General features: G+C 39.5%; 3 protein-coding genes across 8 annotated transcripts in view; 2 read left to right on the top strand and 1 right to left on the bottom strand.

The window, feature by feature from the left end:
• The window catches only part of LOC139935662 (uncharacterized), a 48,962-nt gene extending 48,015 nt beyond the window's left edge, over nucleotides 1-947 (bottom strand). For 4 of the 5 annotated variants that reach the window (XM_071930164.1, XM_071930169.1, XM_071930166.1 and 1 more), the window contains exon 1: nucleotides 828-947. The gene's annotated coding sequence lies outside the window, so the exon portion shown is untranslated. Of the gene's footprint in view, nucleotides 1-565; nucleotides 670-827 lie in introns of those variants that run through there. The other variant, XM_071930165.1, reaches the window with a different exon arrangement.
• A 315-nt stretch (nucleotides 948-1,262) lies between these two features.
• Nucleotides 1,263-7,881, top strand: LOC139935660 (large ribosomal subunit protein bL28m-like). Of its 2 annotated transcripts, none has more exons than XM_071930163.1 (8): nucleotides 1,263-1,398; nucleotides 2,195-2,300; nucleotides 2,720-2,873; nucleotides 3,375-3,516; nucleotides 4,173-4,319; nucleotides 5,025-5,157; nucleotides 5,714-5,759; nucleotides 6,280-7,881. In XM_071930163.1, exons 1-8 carry the CDS (start codon nucleotides 1,285-1,287, stop codon nucleotides 6,341-6,343), a joined length of 906 nt encoding a protein of 301 aa, XP_071786264.1. In that variant the 5' UTR covers nucleotides 1,263-1,284; the 3' UTR covers nucleotides 6,344-7,881. The 2 variants fall into 2 exon arrangements, with proteins under 2 accessions (XP_071786264.1, XP_071786263.1); XM_071930162.1 differs by having other exon boundaries at nucleotides 2,717-2,873.
• A 2,980-nt stretch (nucleotides 7,882-10,861) lies between these two features.
• LOC139936424 (uncharacterized) lies at nucleotides 10,862-12,132 on the top strand. Its single transcript, XM_071931245.1, has 2 exons — nucleotides 10,862-11,479; nucleotides 11,594-12,132. The coding sequence occupies exons 1-2, from the start codon at nucleotides 10,867-10,869 to the stop codon at nucleotides 12,130-12,132; spliced, it is 1,152 nt and encodes a 383-aa protein (XP_071787346.1). The 5' UTR covers nucleotides 10,862-10,866.
• Nucleotides 12,133-13,457: the final 1,325 nt, after the last annotated feature.

Here is a 13,457-nt window from a genome sequence, read left to right as displayed (position 1 = left end):
AATTTGCGTAGTATTTTGTACTCACTCTTGTTGTCATATCAAAATCACATGATCTTGTAATTTAAGAATGGAAGTATGGCAGACGACATTAAGCATAAAATTTTCAGGGGTTTTTAAGTGTTTTTATCAACAACTTTAGCTAGGCTAAATTTGTGTTTAGTCTTAAGTAAAAGGTAAGATTTTTTACTAAAATTATAGATTATCTAAAACACCTACCGGAAGGCTTCAATTTCGATTTGTCCTATCTTTGCAAATGCAAGAGATTGAAGAATATGTTTTATAAGATTTCATGAAATAAAAAAAATTACATCACTGTGTATTGTAGACAAAACGTTTCGCGACGAGAAAGGTGCCTGCGTGGATATTTATAACATGTGTCCATAAATCACTTCGTAAATCGTACCTTGCAAAAGGTACGAAGTGTCCAAGCAGAGGAGTGTCCAGGCAGGGCACGGGTACGAAGTGTCCAGGGTAAAAAAGTGTCCAGGGGTACGAAGTATGGCAAAGGTATAAAGTGTCCTGACACCATGTTTACTGGGGCAATACCTAGGCACTATTCACTCACACAGCTAACCCAGAATCATCAATGTGTTCTTCTTGCCCTGCCCCTTTTTGTTTGAGTAAGCACAGCAGAAGAATCAGAGAATGGTGGGGTATAGGCTAGCATAGGCAACTTCACAAGCACAGGCAGCATGCACAGGGCACAGTCATGACAGTCTAGTTTTTTACCCAGCTTTGAATTATGGGCTTAGATGGCAGCTAGCTGTAGTGTGTGTGTGTATGCATACCGTGTCATTTCTATTAGTTTAAATTAGTGCCCAACTTACTTTTGTAGGCCTTTTTATAGCGCTTATCTTCGGGCAGACGATATCGTGTATGCGGTTGTTGTTGACAAGTGTCGTCGGGAAACGATCCTCGAGCCAAAATGAGTTGAACGTTTTGATTGGCCAACTGGAAATGTATTGAGTTCCAGTCATTGTTGTTCGGAAGGAATTGTTTTTTTTTTGTTTAAAATACTATATATGTCCATAACTACAAATATATACAGATTTTTAATATTTAAGTATTTTTAGTGCGGTTATGTGTATGTCATAAATAAAAGTACGTACGCTATGGTAAACAGTTAGCAAACTGTGCACCAATGGCGTTGGATCTTAGGGAGGAAAAGATAAAGAGGTACTTTCCTATATGGGATGCACCAAGAGGAGGTCCACTTAAACGTGTGGCAGTGACGTACCTCCTATCACTCCATCTTTTCTACAGTCTGAATTTATTTAATCCAAAATGGCGGCGCGCTCAGTTTCGGCGAACATATCAAACAAACTTAATATTATCGCTCATAATCTAAAAAGGGCACCGAAACCAGACAAAATAATATTCGACACAAGAAAGAGACCAGTAAGTTGTTGATCGTTTTACATTCGACATGGTTTACTCGATTAATCATAACTTTCAGTTCCTTATTTGATATCATGATTTCTAGAAAAACACACAGGTGATACCATTTTCCGTGTATTTCCGACAGGTGATATAATTTTGTTGTTATCTCTCAATCATTCATTGAGAAAAGATATTGTTATTTTGTTAACTTTACTAAAATCATTTGGATAATGAACTTGCTCATTGACATTATTGAAATGTTGATTAAGTTAATAAATGGGTTTGGGACTGGGATCTTAAAGCTTCGTTTGTGAATTGTGTTGTTGATTTAATCAAATGAGCTACAGTACAGTAAGTGAAAACAAATCTTGACATGCTCACATGAAAACATGGGTTTTTATTTTAAAATGATTTTAGAAGGGTTCTTGGGTGTATGTAGAGCCAGTGCCAAGAAGCAGAGGGAGCCCCACTATTTATGGGGCTAGTGTTAACAACTGTGAGTGCGACAGCTCTGTTATCTCACAAGAAAAGCTTGTAATATCTCTCTCATAAGTTATTTATGTTTGGGTGGCCTCTCACCAATGTGACCCCAGTTCGATACCCGGCTAAGGCTAAGCAAAGGTTCTCTGCAGTGCCACAGAGATTTTTCTCCATCCTGAAAAATCAAACACTTGGTCTCTTATATGGGTCTATGTGCTGGCTGCCAAGGGCACCCTTGCATGCCTGCTTCTCAAACACGTAGCCGCTTTCGCGGAGGGTGATTAGCCTCCCAAATTATTGTATTATGAATAAATTGTGAAAATTTTTTTCCCAGGGATTTTACAGTGAAGGTATAGCATCCAGACTACCAGCAGCATATTTCAAGTGGAGGGCAAAGCCAGGGGTACAACCACCGGCTATTTATTCAACTGACCCAAATGGTAAAGAATAATGGTAGTTGTATGTAATGTAACGACAGTAATCATAAGAAACACTATGTGTATAATTAACATAACATGGGTGACGGGCAATAGACCCCTTTGATGCAGTCCAAGTATTCTCAAGATTGTCAAAACTGGGTGGAGGGCATTCTGAATCTCGAATTCAAGCATCTGAAAGCACACAACTTTGTTTTTTCCTCCATTATTATCTCACAACTTCGGAGACCAATTGAGTTCAAATTTTCACAGGTTTGTTATTTTGTGCATATGTTGAGATACACCAAGTGAGAAGACTGGGCTATGACAATTACCGAAGGTGTCCAGTGTCTTTAAACAAATGATGAAACAAATTATAGTCGGTGTAATTTTGCATGATTTGTATTTTACTTGTAATCATTATGTTATTCCAACTATAGCAGGTGATTGGATGAAACACTCAGAGACTGGAGAAAGGATCCGCACTAAAAAGAGTCAAATCAAAGTGACGTATCTGAGGGAAAGCCAGCTTGGTCTCTGGAGTGGTGAAGGAATCATTGAAGGATACAGGAAGACACACAAAACATCAGGAATCAGGTAGTTCTCAGATTTAATAATAATACAATATCAAAGTCTTATAACAAAGCACAGTATCTAACAACAAGGTACTCAAGGCGCTTTTCTATTTTTCAGAAAGATAGGTTATTGAAGTTGAGAATTCTTAGACCAAATTATGTAGCACCTTATAAGGGTTTACAAGGTGCTACTGCACATTCAGCAGCTACTGCCAGTAACACTGGGGCGAACCACTTCTCTTTAAAGCGAAAAGTGTTACTGGGATCTTTTACAATATGCATTACACAACCCATGGGACCAACAGCTTAATGTCCCATCCTAAGGACGGAGCAGCTATTTGTTAGTGTCTTGCTTAATGACATAAGTGTCACGACTCTCGAGCCCACACTCTGCTGATCAGAAATACCAGAGCTTGAGTCCAGTGATCTTAACCTCTTGGACACTACACACCAAAAAAGTATACCAAGTGGAATCTTGATTCATTATTACAATTATATTGAATTTTTATTTTTTCATTCATAGGTTAAAAAAAGTCTGGAAGCCATTTTTGCAAAAGAAAGAATTTTATAGTGAAATTCTTGACAAGACCTTCACCATTACAGTCTCCTTGAGAACGCTTGATCTGATTGATGAGGCATATGGATTTGACTTCTACATTCTTAAGGTAAGCTGAATCTATTTGTAGTTCAACTATTCTTTATGATTGAACAGTATTTAGACTTGCAAAATGGGTCAATGTGGCTGGCTGCCAAGGGCACCCTTGCATGCCTGCTTCTCAAACACTTTGTAGCTGATTCCTTCGCAATTCAGCTCTAAGCTACGAATAAGGATGATTCACCTCCTAAATTCTTATATAAGAATTTATCACTGCATTTGAGTATCTAAATTTGATTCTCTCCTTGGGCACATAAAAGAAATGATGTAATAGATGGAAATTTGCATTGATGAGAAAGAATATGTGTGAGCACTGTATACTCAGTACTTTTCCAAGCTCTGTGAAAAAAATCCACAGGCATATTACTCGGATGGGATTCGACCGTTCCGGCTTTCCACTTAGCTCCGGCCACCGCGCACGTGAGCAAGACACGGGTACGAACACTCCCAATGACATTCTGCACGATTCTGCCGCGCGTGCCAAATATACGCGCACGCATGACGGAGTTTGTCCGACCACAATCATTGCTGTGATTGGTCAAATGGGTGAACGCGCACAGTTTGATTGATAGGCCGGATCGGTCCATATACATAGAGCAGTGTCTTACCAACGATCGTAAGAAATTATGGTTTCGAAATTAAAAATATGTTGTGGTTGTTACACAGACTCCCCCAGAGGTATTGAATTCTATGATGGGCATGGCGTTAAAGAGAAACTTACTACTGAGACTTGCACAGAAAGATAAAGTGTACCCCGATGATCCTGACAAAAGGGACAAGATCTACAGACGCTATGGCCAGTATGTAATACCAGTAAGTAGCTAACATTCACATTAAGTAGGATTTGAAACTTGGCATGGTGAAAATACGATATGGAAAGGTTAATCTGCAGACGATCAGAGCATACTGATCGAAATGTTAAGTTGAAACCATTGGTTCTTTTCAGAACCACCCCAACTCAATCCACCATATACATAAACCAGGGGTCGAAATTAAGTGTATATCCATGGTAGTCAGCAGGGCTAGTGACCAATAATTTTTAGTAGCCCTAATTAGATTTTGGTAGCCCGAAAGACACATTATGTCTCGCGTCCTGGCTCAAACTTTACAATACACCAATAACATAGTTCTTTATTGTTTGTGATGATGATTTTTGCATTATTTTTCCACTAGCCCGTCGGGCTATCAAACTGGAAAAATGAGTAGCCCGGCTGTAAATCTGGTAGTCCCGGGCTAGCGGGCTAGTGGCAATTTCGACCCCTGCATAAACTGACAAACCTGTTCAAGTTTGAGATTGATCAGCCATCTGGGTCACGTGAAACTAGTAAAAAACTGTCTACACATTTAGCAAGACATTGATGCAAACACAAAAATGAATAAAATGCTCACTGAGGGATAAACTCCAAACGCGAAACATAGATAATTATTTCTCATCAATCATACCATTTCAAACAAAAATATTTCAAGGTATGTTTTCTATTATCGTCATCATTAGACTGTGTAACGTTCCTTTAATAGAAAGAAGAAGCTGAATGGGTGGGGTTGACAAGATCTCAGGCTATCGCTAAGCAACGACTGATTGAGGAGCAGCAGAACCCTGACAGACCACTTCAAGAAGTGTACACCGAGCAACTTATTGCAGAATTGAGAGGTACAGTATATAAATTACATGGTAAAGAGGAGAAACTTAATTGATGGAAAAGGATTAAAGAATGACTGATGTGTCATTGTTCTTGGACTTTAAATCCTCGAAAGGCAAATAAGACGCGTCTTAAGATTAAACTATATAATAATAACAAGTTCTTATATAGCCGATTTGACATTAACCGTCTCCATGGGCTTCTTTACATTAGTGCCCTGGTCATTGGGCCAGTAACATTCCTTTAATCTCTCTCAGCTCCCTGGGGAGTATACAACCTCTTGGCAACCGTAGCGATCAAAATGCTTTTTCATACACACTATCAACCTCTACCCTCGGAAATACCCATTATTAATATATAAATAGGAAACTTGCGAGTACAACCATGTATTTAATCTCTTTTGATTGAGTGTTTGCTCTAAAAAAAGACGGTTTGGTCTCAATGTTTCAAAGAGTACTGTACACTTTGCTGTCTTACAAGACGTGTCTTAAATGCAGGAAGTTACGATAATCTTATACATGTGCTTTTCATGATTTAAATGTACATCAAATATCTATTGCTTTGTAGATAAAGAAATGAAAGGTGCTACCCTTGATGATGACTTGGATAACAAGTAAGTGCAGTCTTAAAGACACTGGCCACTATTGGTAATTGTCAAAGACCAGTCTTCTAACTTGGTGTATCTCAACATATGCATAAAATAACAAGCCTGTGAAAATTTAAGCTCAATCGGTCATCGAAGTTGAGTGCTCTCAGAGGATTGATTTGGAGACCTCAAATTCTAAATCTGAGGTCTTGAAATCAAATTTGTGGAAAAATACTTATTTCTCGAAAACTATGTTACTTCAGAGGGAGCCGTTTCTCACAATGTTTTATACTATCAGCAGCAGCTCCCCATTAATAAGTAAGGTTTTTTGCTAGTAATTATTTTGAGTAATTACCAATAGTGTCCACTGCCTTTAAAAACAATCAAATCATACCATTGCTGTTTTTGTTCAGACTGTTATTGTGCAAAAGTAAAAAGTGTGCTTATTTTTTTCATTGTGTAAAATATAATATGCATCATCACAAAATAATAATATATCTTTTTAAATTGTCTATATAGTTTTCTGAATGAATGTTTTGTTTTGCAGGTCCAGACCTCTTCTGAGTCGACTTTTTGGTTCGAAGGGAAAAGAGGAAGAGTCTACCACATAACAAAGAGTTGATTTGAACCATGTCCTTGTGAGAGGTGTCTGATGTCAAACATATGGAAGCTTTGCAGGCCTAATACGTCACAGATGCAACAAAGACTATTGCCTCCATGCCCCCTGGTCATTGCCTTGGTGCCCTTGGTGATTGCCTTGATGCCCTTGAAAGACTTCTGAACAAATTTACAATTTCCTCATAGGGTGGCCTTTACCAAGGAGACAATGCCTTAGTGCCCTTGCCCTTTCAAAAGAGCAAATAGGCCTGTTTTGGAAAAAAAAACATTTCACTGTTCTTTTATTTGGTACAAGTGGGCTTGATTAGAAAACACCCGTTTCAGGCAGGGGCACCAGAGTTGCGCCGAACCAAATAGATTACATGTAGGAGCGACTCTAGGTGGACCCAAATAAATTTTGGTTTCAGACAGGCGACTTATTGACATTGGCTCTGATCATGATGAGATCGACGTATGAAACCAAGGTGCTCCAGAGTCATTCCAAACGACTGCAACAGTCGATCTTACTAAACAGTTTCAGACGTCTAACTTTTCATGTACTTAATTCAGAACTTGGTTTCGGCGGGACTCTCGAGCACCTGTCTGAAACGGGTGTTATTCACATTGCATGCTGTTATAAATATAACAAATAAAACAATGAATCAGTGGTGCAATAGATGCCCTAGGGATAACCCACCCGCCAAGCCAACTACGACAATCTTTTATTTTAAGCTTCCCTGAATACTTCAGCAGCCACTAAATGGGTGTATGAACAGTCGTATATTTCATGATAATTTAAAAACAATTGGAATTTGTGTTTGGGAAAAAGGAAAAAAAACAATGAAAAGAAAGATTACCTTTGCACATGATGTGATTTAAGAACCTCCACATTATTATTTCTTGAAAGCATGCATAATATTCTTCCTTCTTTAGTTTGCTTCCCGATTGTTTTGTCCTTGGGAAAAATCAGAACAATTCACAATGATAAAGCTGTAAAGTCTATTAGAGCCTACACAACAAGTACATGAAGGTCAGGCCTGGTACTTGATCCAATGTTCCTATGTTTTTCCATGAACCAAATATCATGCCTTTAAAGCCATTGGACACTTTCTGAACAGAACAAAAATTTAAAGTTCACAGATTTACAAATAACTTACAGGGTTTACAGAAGGTAATGGTGAAAGACTTCCCTTGAAATCTTATTAAATGAAACGCTTTACTTTTTGAAAAACATTAAAACAATTATCAATTCTCGATATCGAGAATTACAGATTTTTTTAAACACACGTCATGACACGGCGAAACGTGTGGATACAAGGGTGGGTTTCCCCGTTATTTTCTCCTGACTCCAACGTCCGATTGAGCCTAAATTTTCACAGGTTTGTTATTTTATATATAAGTTGTGATACACAAAGTGTGGGCCATGGACAATACGGTTTACCGAAAGGGTCCAATGGCTTTAAAGCATTGTGTGTTTTTATGCCACAAAATTTAGTACCTTTGTATAATTTATGTAAAACTATTCAAATAAAAATGTTTTATGACAACATTATTGTAGCAGTTTTTTTCCCCTAATTTGTGTTGTTTTTGTCTAACTTTATTTTTAAATACTGTTCTCTAAAAATTGAAACCTTGAGATCCATTCAGCTAATTTCCTATTTTGAAAAGGATTTTTTTAACTAACCTCTACATGGCTTGAATTTGGGGGGGGGGGGCTTGTAACCTTTACTGGATCCAAAGATTTGTTAAAAAAAACAGAATCAAAAGGAGTAAACAATCAAAGCTACTGTGTTTTGTGTACATTTCCAAATGAGCATTGTTACAAACAAAGGGGTGGCATCTGGGGAAAGCCAAACTTCTGCTAGCCTTGCTCAAGGCAGTCGCATTATTCGCTCCGAAAAGACGCAGCTGTAAACCCACCCGCCGTATACCCTGTGCACGGTGTGTGCGATCACACCGAATGACCCACCCGTATACATACTGTCACATCGTACGAATACTGTTCACACAAGTCATCGCACTCGTACACCACTAACCGCATGCGGAGGCCGTCAGGCCGACAGCCTTGTCGGATCTGTATCTTCCCGTTTTAATGTGTTGTATTGAAAAAATTCCAATAGTGGACGAAATTGGGGGGGCTCTAGGATATGCTAGTATGCAGCTCATGAATATGTATATCGTTCGTCAGACCTATCAGACAACACAGGATGTGAGGCAAATGAATTATTCATTTTGACGTCCAATCACGCACTTCCCTTATCACGACCTTTGGACCCTATCATGCGTCCGTGGTGGTGGTGTGTGAGGTAAACATGTCTCGTCTTTCGCGGGCATTATGGTAATGAGCTGACCGTGGGAACTCCTCGCTTATTATAGTAATGAGGTCAGTGGCTTCAACACAGATCCTACAAGGCTGTCGGCCTGACGGCCTCCGCATGCGGATAGTTTACGGGGGCATCGTGTCGTGCGATGTTACGCACAGTGAATACGGGTGGGTTTTACGCATAGTGAATACGGGTGGGTTTTTATACAGCGGCGGTCTTTTTTCGGAGTGAATAATTCGACTGCCTTGAGCAAGGCTAAACTTCTGCCTGGGAAAAAATTCTATTAGCTTCATTACGGGGGCTGGTTGGCAAGGAATCTACAAAAAGGATGGAGTACTCAAAAAATAAAAAAACACTGGGCCCCTACCAAAGCTGAAAGTGAAGCATGAAACTCCTCGCCAAAATGTCTACATCAGGTCATCAAATGATCATTTTATTTTGGCTTTCACCAGATGGGAGCAATGTTTGAGACAAAACCCAATGCAGAGTTGTCCACCGAGCTGTGGTACTCAAACCCCAAATCGCTGGAAAAAAAACCTGTTGATAAAATCCAACCCATGAGTGGAGTTGCACTTCAAACAATTTAAAACAAACTCCAGCTCAAGGGTGAGGATGATCACCAGGAAGGTATAGGAGGAGGGTACAGGTTTGTCAGAAGTTTATTCAGCTGTAAACTTAGGAGTGGGTGCTGCACTAGAACAGTCCAGGGTAGTCTACAACCTTCAAGACCAAGGCCGAGTCCGAGTCATGGGTCTCCGAGGCCAAGGTCGAGTAACAAACTTGGAAGCTGGCTTCGAGACCTCCAACACTGTAGATCACCAACAAGCAAATCCTGAATTCAATGGTTGTCCCCCCCCCCCCCTCAAAAAAAAAATTAAATAAATAAATACAAAAATTGTGCTTCGTGATCAGAACATACCTATGACACTTAAAAGAAAAGTGTTAAATACAACCTTAAATATTTTAGAGATGCACATAAATAAGAAAGGAAAGACATCATTAGGACAATAAAACAAGCTAAATGGAGATGGGCTGGGCACACTGCCCGACAAATTGACAACAGATGGCCAACAAGAACAATGGATTGGCAACCAAGGACAGGGAAAAGGAAAAGAGGTAGAGAGAGAAGAAGATGGAGAGATGACATCAGGGTACGCCCTACACTGGATGACGACAGCCTAAATGAAGTCGAGCTTAATATTTCGGGGCAAAAAAAAAAAGAACTTAGGCTAAATTACAAGATAGATTCCTGACTGAACACAATGATCATGTACATGTATGAAAGCACCTAGTATACTGCTTTTCGACCAACATTTTGGCATGCACAATGTATTTGGACAAGGATAAAACAGCAGTGAGGTAAAATTTTATGCGACGAGAACACCAAACACTCTTAGTCTTGTAGCCAACTTCCCCATGCAGGAAAGTCTAGATTCAGGAAGTAGACCTACCTGAGACTCAGGGGGGTCATTTGTAAAAGCCTTTATTGATCTGTTTCTTGTACAATCTTTATGTTTTCCATTGATGTGCATTGGGATGACATATTGATTAGGGCTTATTGATTTTAGTGATGGTTGGTCTATTTACCCCACACACTTCAAAACTTCAAAGGCTATTCATTGGCCTATTCGTGTTATTTATAGAATTGCAACAAAGACCTTCATCCACCTTCAGATGAATCTGAGACCAAAACGAGATGTCTTCACTGAACAATCAAGCCGTAAGTCCACAGTTATTGAAAAAAAGATAATTCCTTTGAATCAAAAGCATAGGCCTACAATTGCACTGCTGGTTTTGAACTCTTTTCCATGATAACAAAATAGAATTAGCTGTTGCAAACAACTAACTAACCAAAAGGACCTATGGTATAAATGCAAACAAATAGTTTAATGGCCTGACGTCTTGAGCCTAGTAGAGTTTTTTCAATGATCTCTCAAGCAGTCTCAACTTCTTGATATTTACTCTTCCTATAATGGAACTCCTGCTCAAGAGTCCTGCTGTCTGTCTTATGACTTCATGTCGAGTGAAAATCTGTTACGAAAGTACAATGCTTAGGTGAAGGTTGATAAACTGAACACATTTGGATTGGTCCAAGATGGTGGACGACCAAAGCAAATGGCTGAAGATGAGTGTAATTCTCATTTCTAATCCATGAAACTTAAATTATAAATCGATGTGTAACAACATTTTTAATCAATTCCAGAATTGACAGCATGAATATGTCATTATCTTCTGGCCTGGCATTGGATCGGGGTGATGAACTTCCAGCCGAGTCACAACATCTCCCTGCACAGGCCATCTACGATAAGTCAGAGTGGCTCAAATTCAACGTCGGTGGCACCATGCTAGAAACAACAAGAACTAGTTTAGAGAGACTGAAGAGCGAGTTTTTCTCTCTTCTGTTAGACCAAGATGCGGCAGACGATATCCCACAAATGAACCCCTCTAACAACATCTACAGGATTGACAGAGACGCTAATGTTCTTCAAGTACTCCTGAATTACGGCCGCTATCAGGAGATTGTCGCAGTCCCTGAACACATAACTCAAGCTTTTATTCAGTCGGAGATTAAGTTTTACAAAATGCATGACGGTGTCAAGAAAGCTGTTGAGGAATTTTTTGAAGAGAGGCGATTGGGTCCGAATTCAGTTAGAATTGAAAACGTTACCATAACTGAGATGGCAATGGAGAAGGGTCGAATGCATCACAATGTGTATGACGTCATGCGAACTAGTACTATATGTTGTTATACCCAAGTACCTGGTAACGGCACATGTTATCATGATGTGAGTCATCTGTTTTCTTATGAGATGCCTCATTCAAAGTGTAAGTATTTCACATGCTACATGTTTTTACTCACATTATTTATTATCTGTGTACAAAATTACCTTTTAGTCAGCGGTTCTATTGATTTAATTTTTTCTCCTTTTTTCTTTTTAGTCCCTGCCCTTTTCCGAGCTACATGTTTGCAATGTGAACGCAAAATATGCGTAGCGGACGACCCAATTATCGGACTGGACGGCTGGTGTCACAAATGTCAATTATGCCTTAGATGCCAAGATATATTGTGCAATGTAGTACCAGATGAATTTGAAACTGAGGAAAACAAAGGAAAGGGAAATTTGGCCACAGCTAATGACACATCACAAGAAGTAAGAAAGACGGCATCAGTGGTTTTTGTATGCGAGACCAAACCTCCAAAACGGGTTCGAAGTCCTATTATGACGACAACTGAAGGCTTTCTACAGGAAGGAATAGATCATAAGACAGGGGTAGCCATTGCGAAAGCCGCTGGATTGAAATTGCCAAAAATTCGTCAGGGGCAGCTTCCGCCAGTTGGTGGCGGTTTTCCTGGGCATGCCCCCACCTTACAGTTGTCAGCAAGGAGACACTCTTCATTCACAAGCACTGGTGCGGTGAACAATATGCCAAAAAGCTTCCAAGAGTTTTTAAGTAAAGGACCATGGTCATTCTCATAGAAATAATTCTTAGAAAAAACTTACTGTATATATATCATGCATGCTTTTGAAAATGTTGGTTTAATTGCGATGACCGTAACCCACCTCCATCCTCCCGACTGTGGTAGATGTGAAGGGAGGAGGTTTAATTTGGGGTTGATTTTGGGGGGTGGGAGGCAGTTGTTGCACGTGATGGTCACAACCAAGGAGCAAGTGAATTTATTTCCCACTACTTGATGTAAAACTTTTTGAAATTCAGCCGTCCTTGGAGTGATGTTGGGTGCGTTCGTTTAGCTTCCCCGGGTCGACCCCGATGTGTTGTATTTTATTTTTTTCCAGGACGAACGTGGGCACACAATTACCCCACATTCGTCCTGGAACCTGGAAAAAAACTCAGACACCTCATCACGTGAGCCTTCCCGTGGTGACTTCAGTGCACCTCGGGGCAGCCCGAAGAGCCCCGCTTGTGGATTGGGTCACTTGGGGCTGCCCCGAGGTGCACCGACGTCACCACGGGAAGGGTCACGTGATGAATTGCCTGGGTTTTTTTTCAAGGTTCAAGGACGAACGTGGGGTAATTGTGTGCCCATGTCCTTCCTGGAAAAAAATAAAATATGCCACATCGGGGTCGACCCGGGGAAGCTAAAAAAACGCACCCATTATTTCATGGTAGACTGTAAGCACAAAAATTTGCTTAGCCGGAAATGTCTTCCTTGATAAAAACAGGATTACCAACCAAATTCCTATGTGGTTTTCAGGATTTAGCAAGTAACATTTGAATACCAGTATCAAGCAATATGCAACAAATGAAAATTTGGTTGGTAATCCTGTTTTTATCAAGGAAGAAATTTCATGCTAAGAAAATTTTTGTGCTTACTGCAGGCTTTATGAAATTGTGCCCAGTCTGTGTATGTCAAATGTAGAAACAGAAAAACCTAGCATTAAGATTGCAAGTAATTAGTATAATAGGGCCTACCAGTCCAATCTTCAATCTTCAATCTTCAAAGTTGAGATCCTTAGCTATATAGCTATACTAGTGCAGAAGTGACGTCACAGGCAAAGTGCATAAGAAAAAAATAAGGTGAAAAAAAAACAACTGAAAACAATAGATAATAATATACAAGTAATGAAATAATTATTTCTACATTTCATTTGTTTCCAAATAGCTTTTAAATATCTTGTGAACTGTGCTGTGGTTCTACTAACCATCTAAACTATGTAAATACTTTCTATTGCATTAATCTGGCGAATAATAATAATAATAATTACAGATTTATAGACCTTTCTTTTGCAACGTCACAGCCCGAGTTTTTGCCAACTCAGATTGGAAAACTATAGAAAGCCAT

Source organism: Asterias amurensis, chromosome 4 (genome assembly GCF_032118995.1).
Source record: "Asterias amurensis chromosome 4, ASM3211899v1".
Lineage (NCBI taxonomy): Eukaryota > Metazoa > Echinodermata > Asteroidea > Forcipulatida > Asteriidae > Asterias > Asterias amurensis.
Note: the sequence above shows the minus strand (reverse complement) of the source record. Positions and strands in the feature narration are given on the sequence as shown.

Coding starts and splice junctions, on each gene's coding strand:
- LOC139936424 (XM_071931245.1), top strand. CDS start 10,867: ATGAATATGTCATTATCTTCTGGCCTGGCATTGGATCGGGGTGATGAA. Junction 11,480..11,593: donor TGAGATGCCTCATTCAAAGT/GTAAGTATTTCA, acceptor TTTTCTTTTTAG/TCCCTGCCCTTTTCCGAGCT.
- LOC139935660 (XM_071930162.1), top strand. CDS start 1,285: ATGGCGGCGCGCTCAGTTTCGGCGAACATATCAAACAAACTTAATATT. Junction 3,517..4,172: donor TTGACTTCTACATTCTTAAG/GTAAGCTGAATC, acceptor GTTGTTACACAG/ACTCCCCCAGAGGTATTGAA. Junction 4,320..5,024: donor ATGGCCAGTATGTAATACCA/GTAAGTAGCTAA, acceptor TTCCTTTAATAG/AAAGAAGAAGCTGAATGGGT.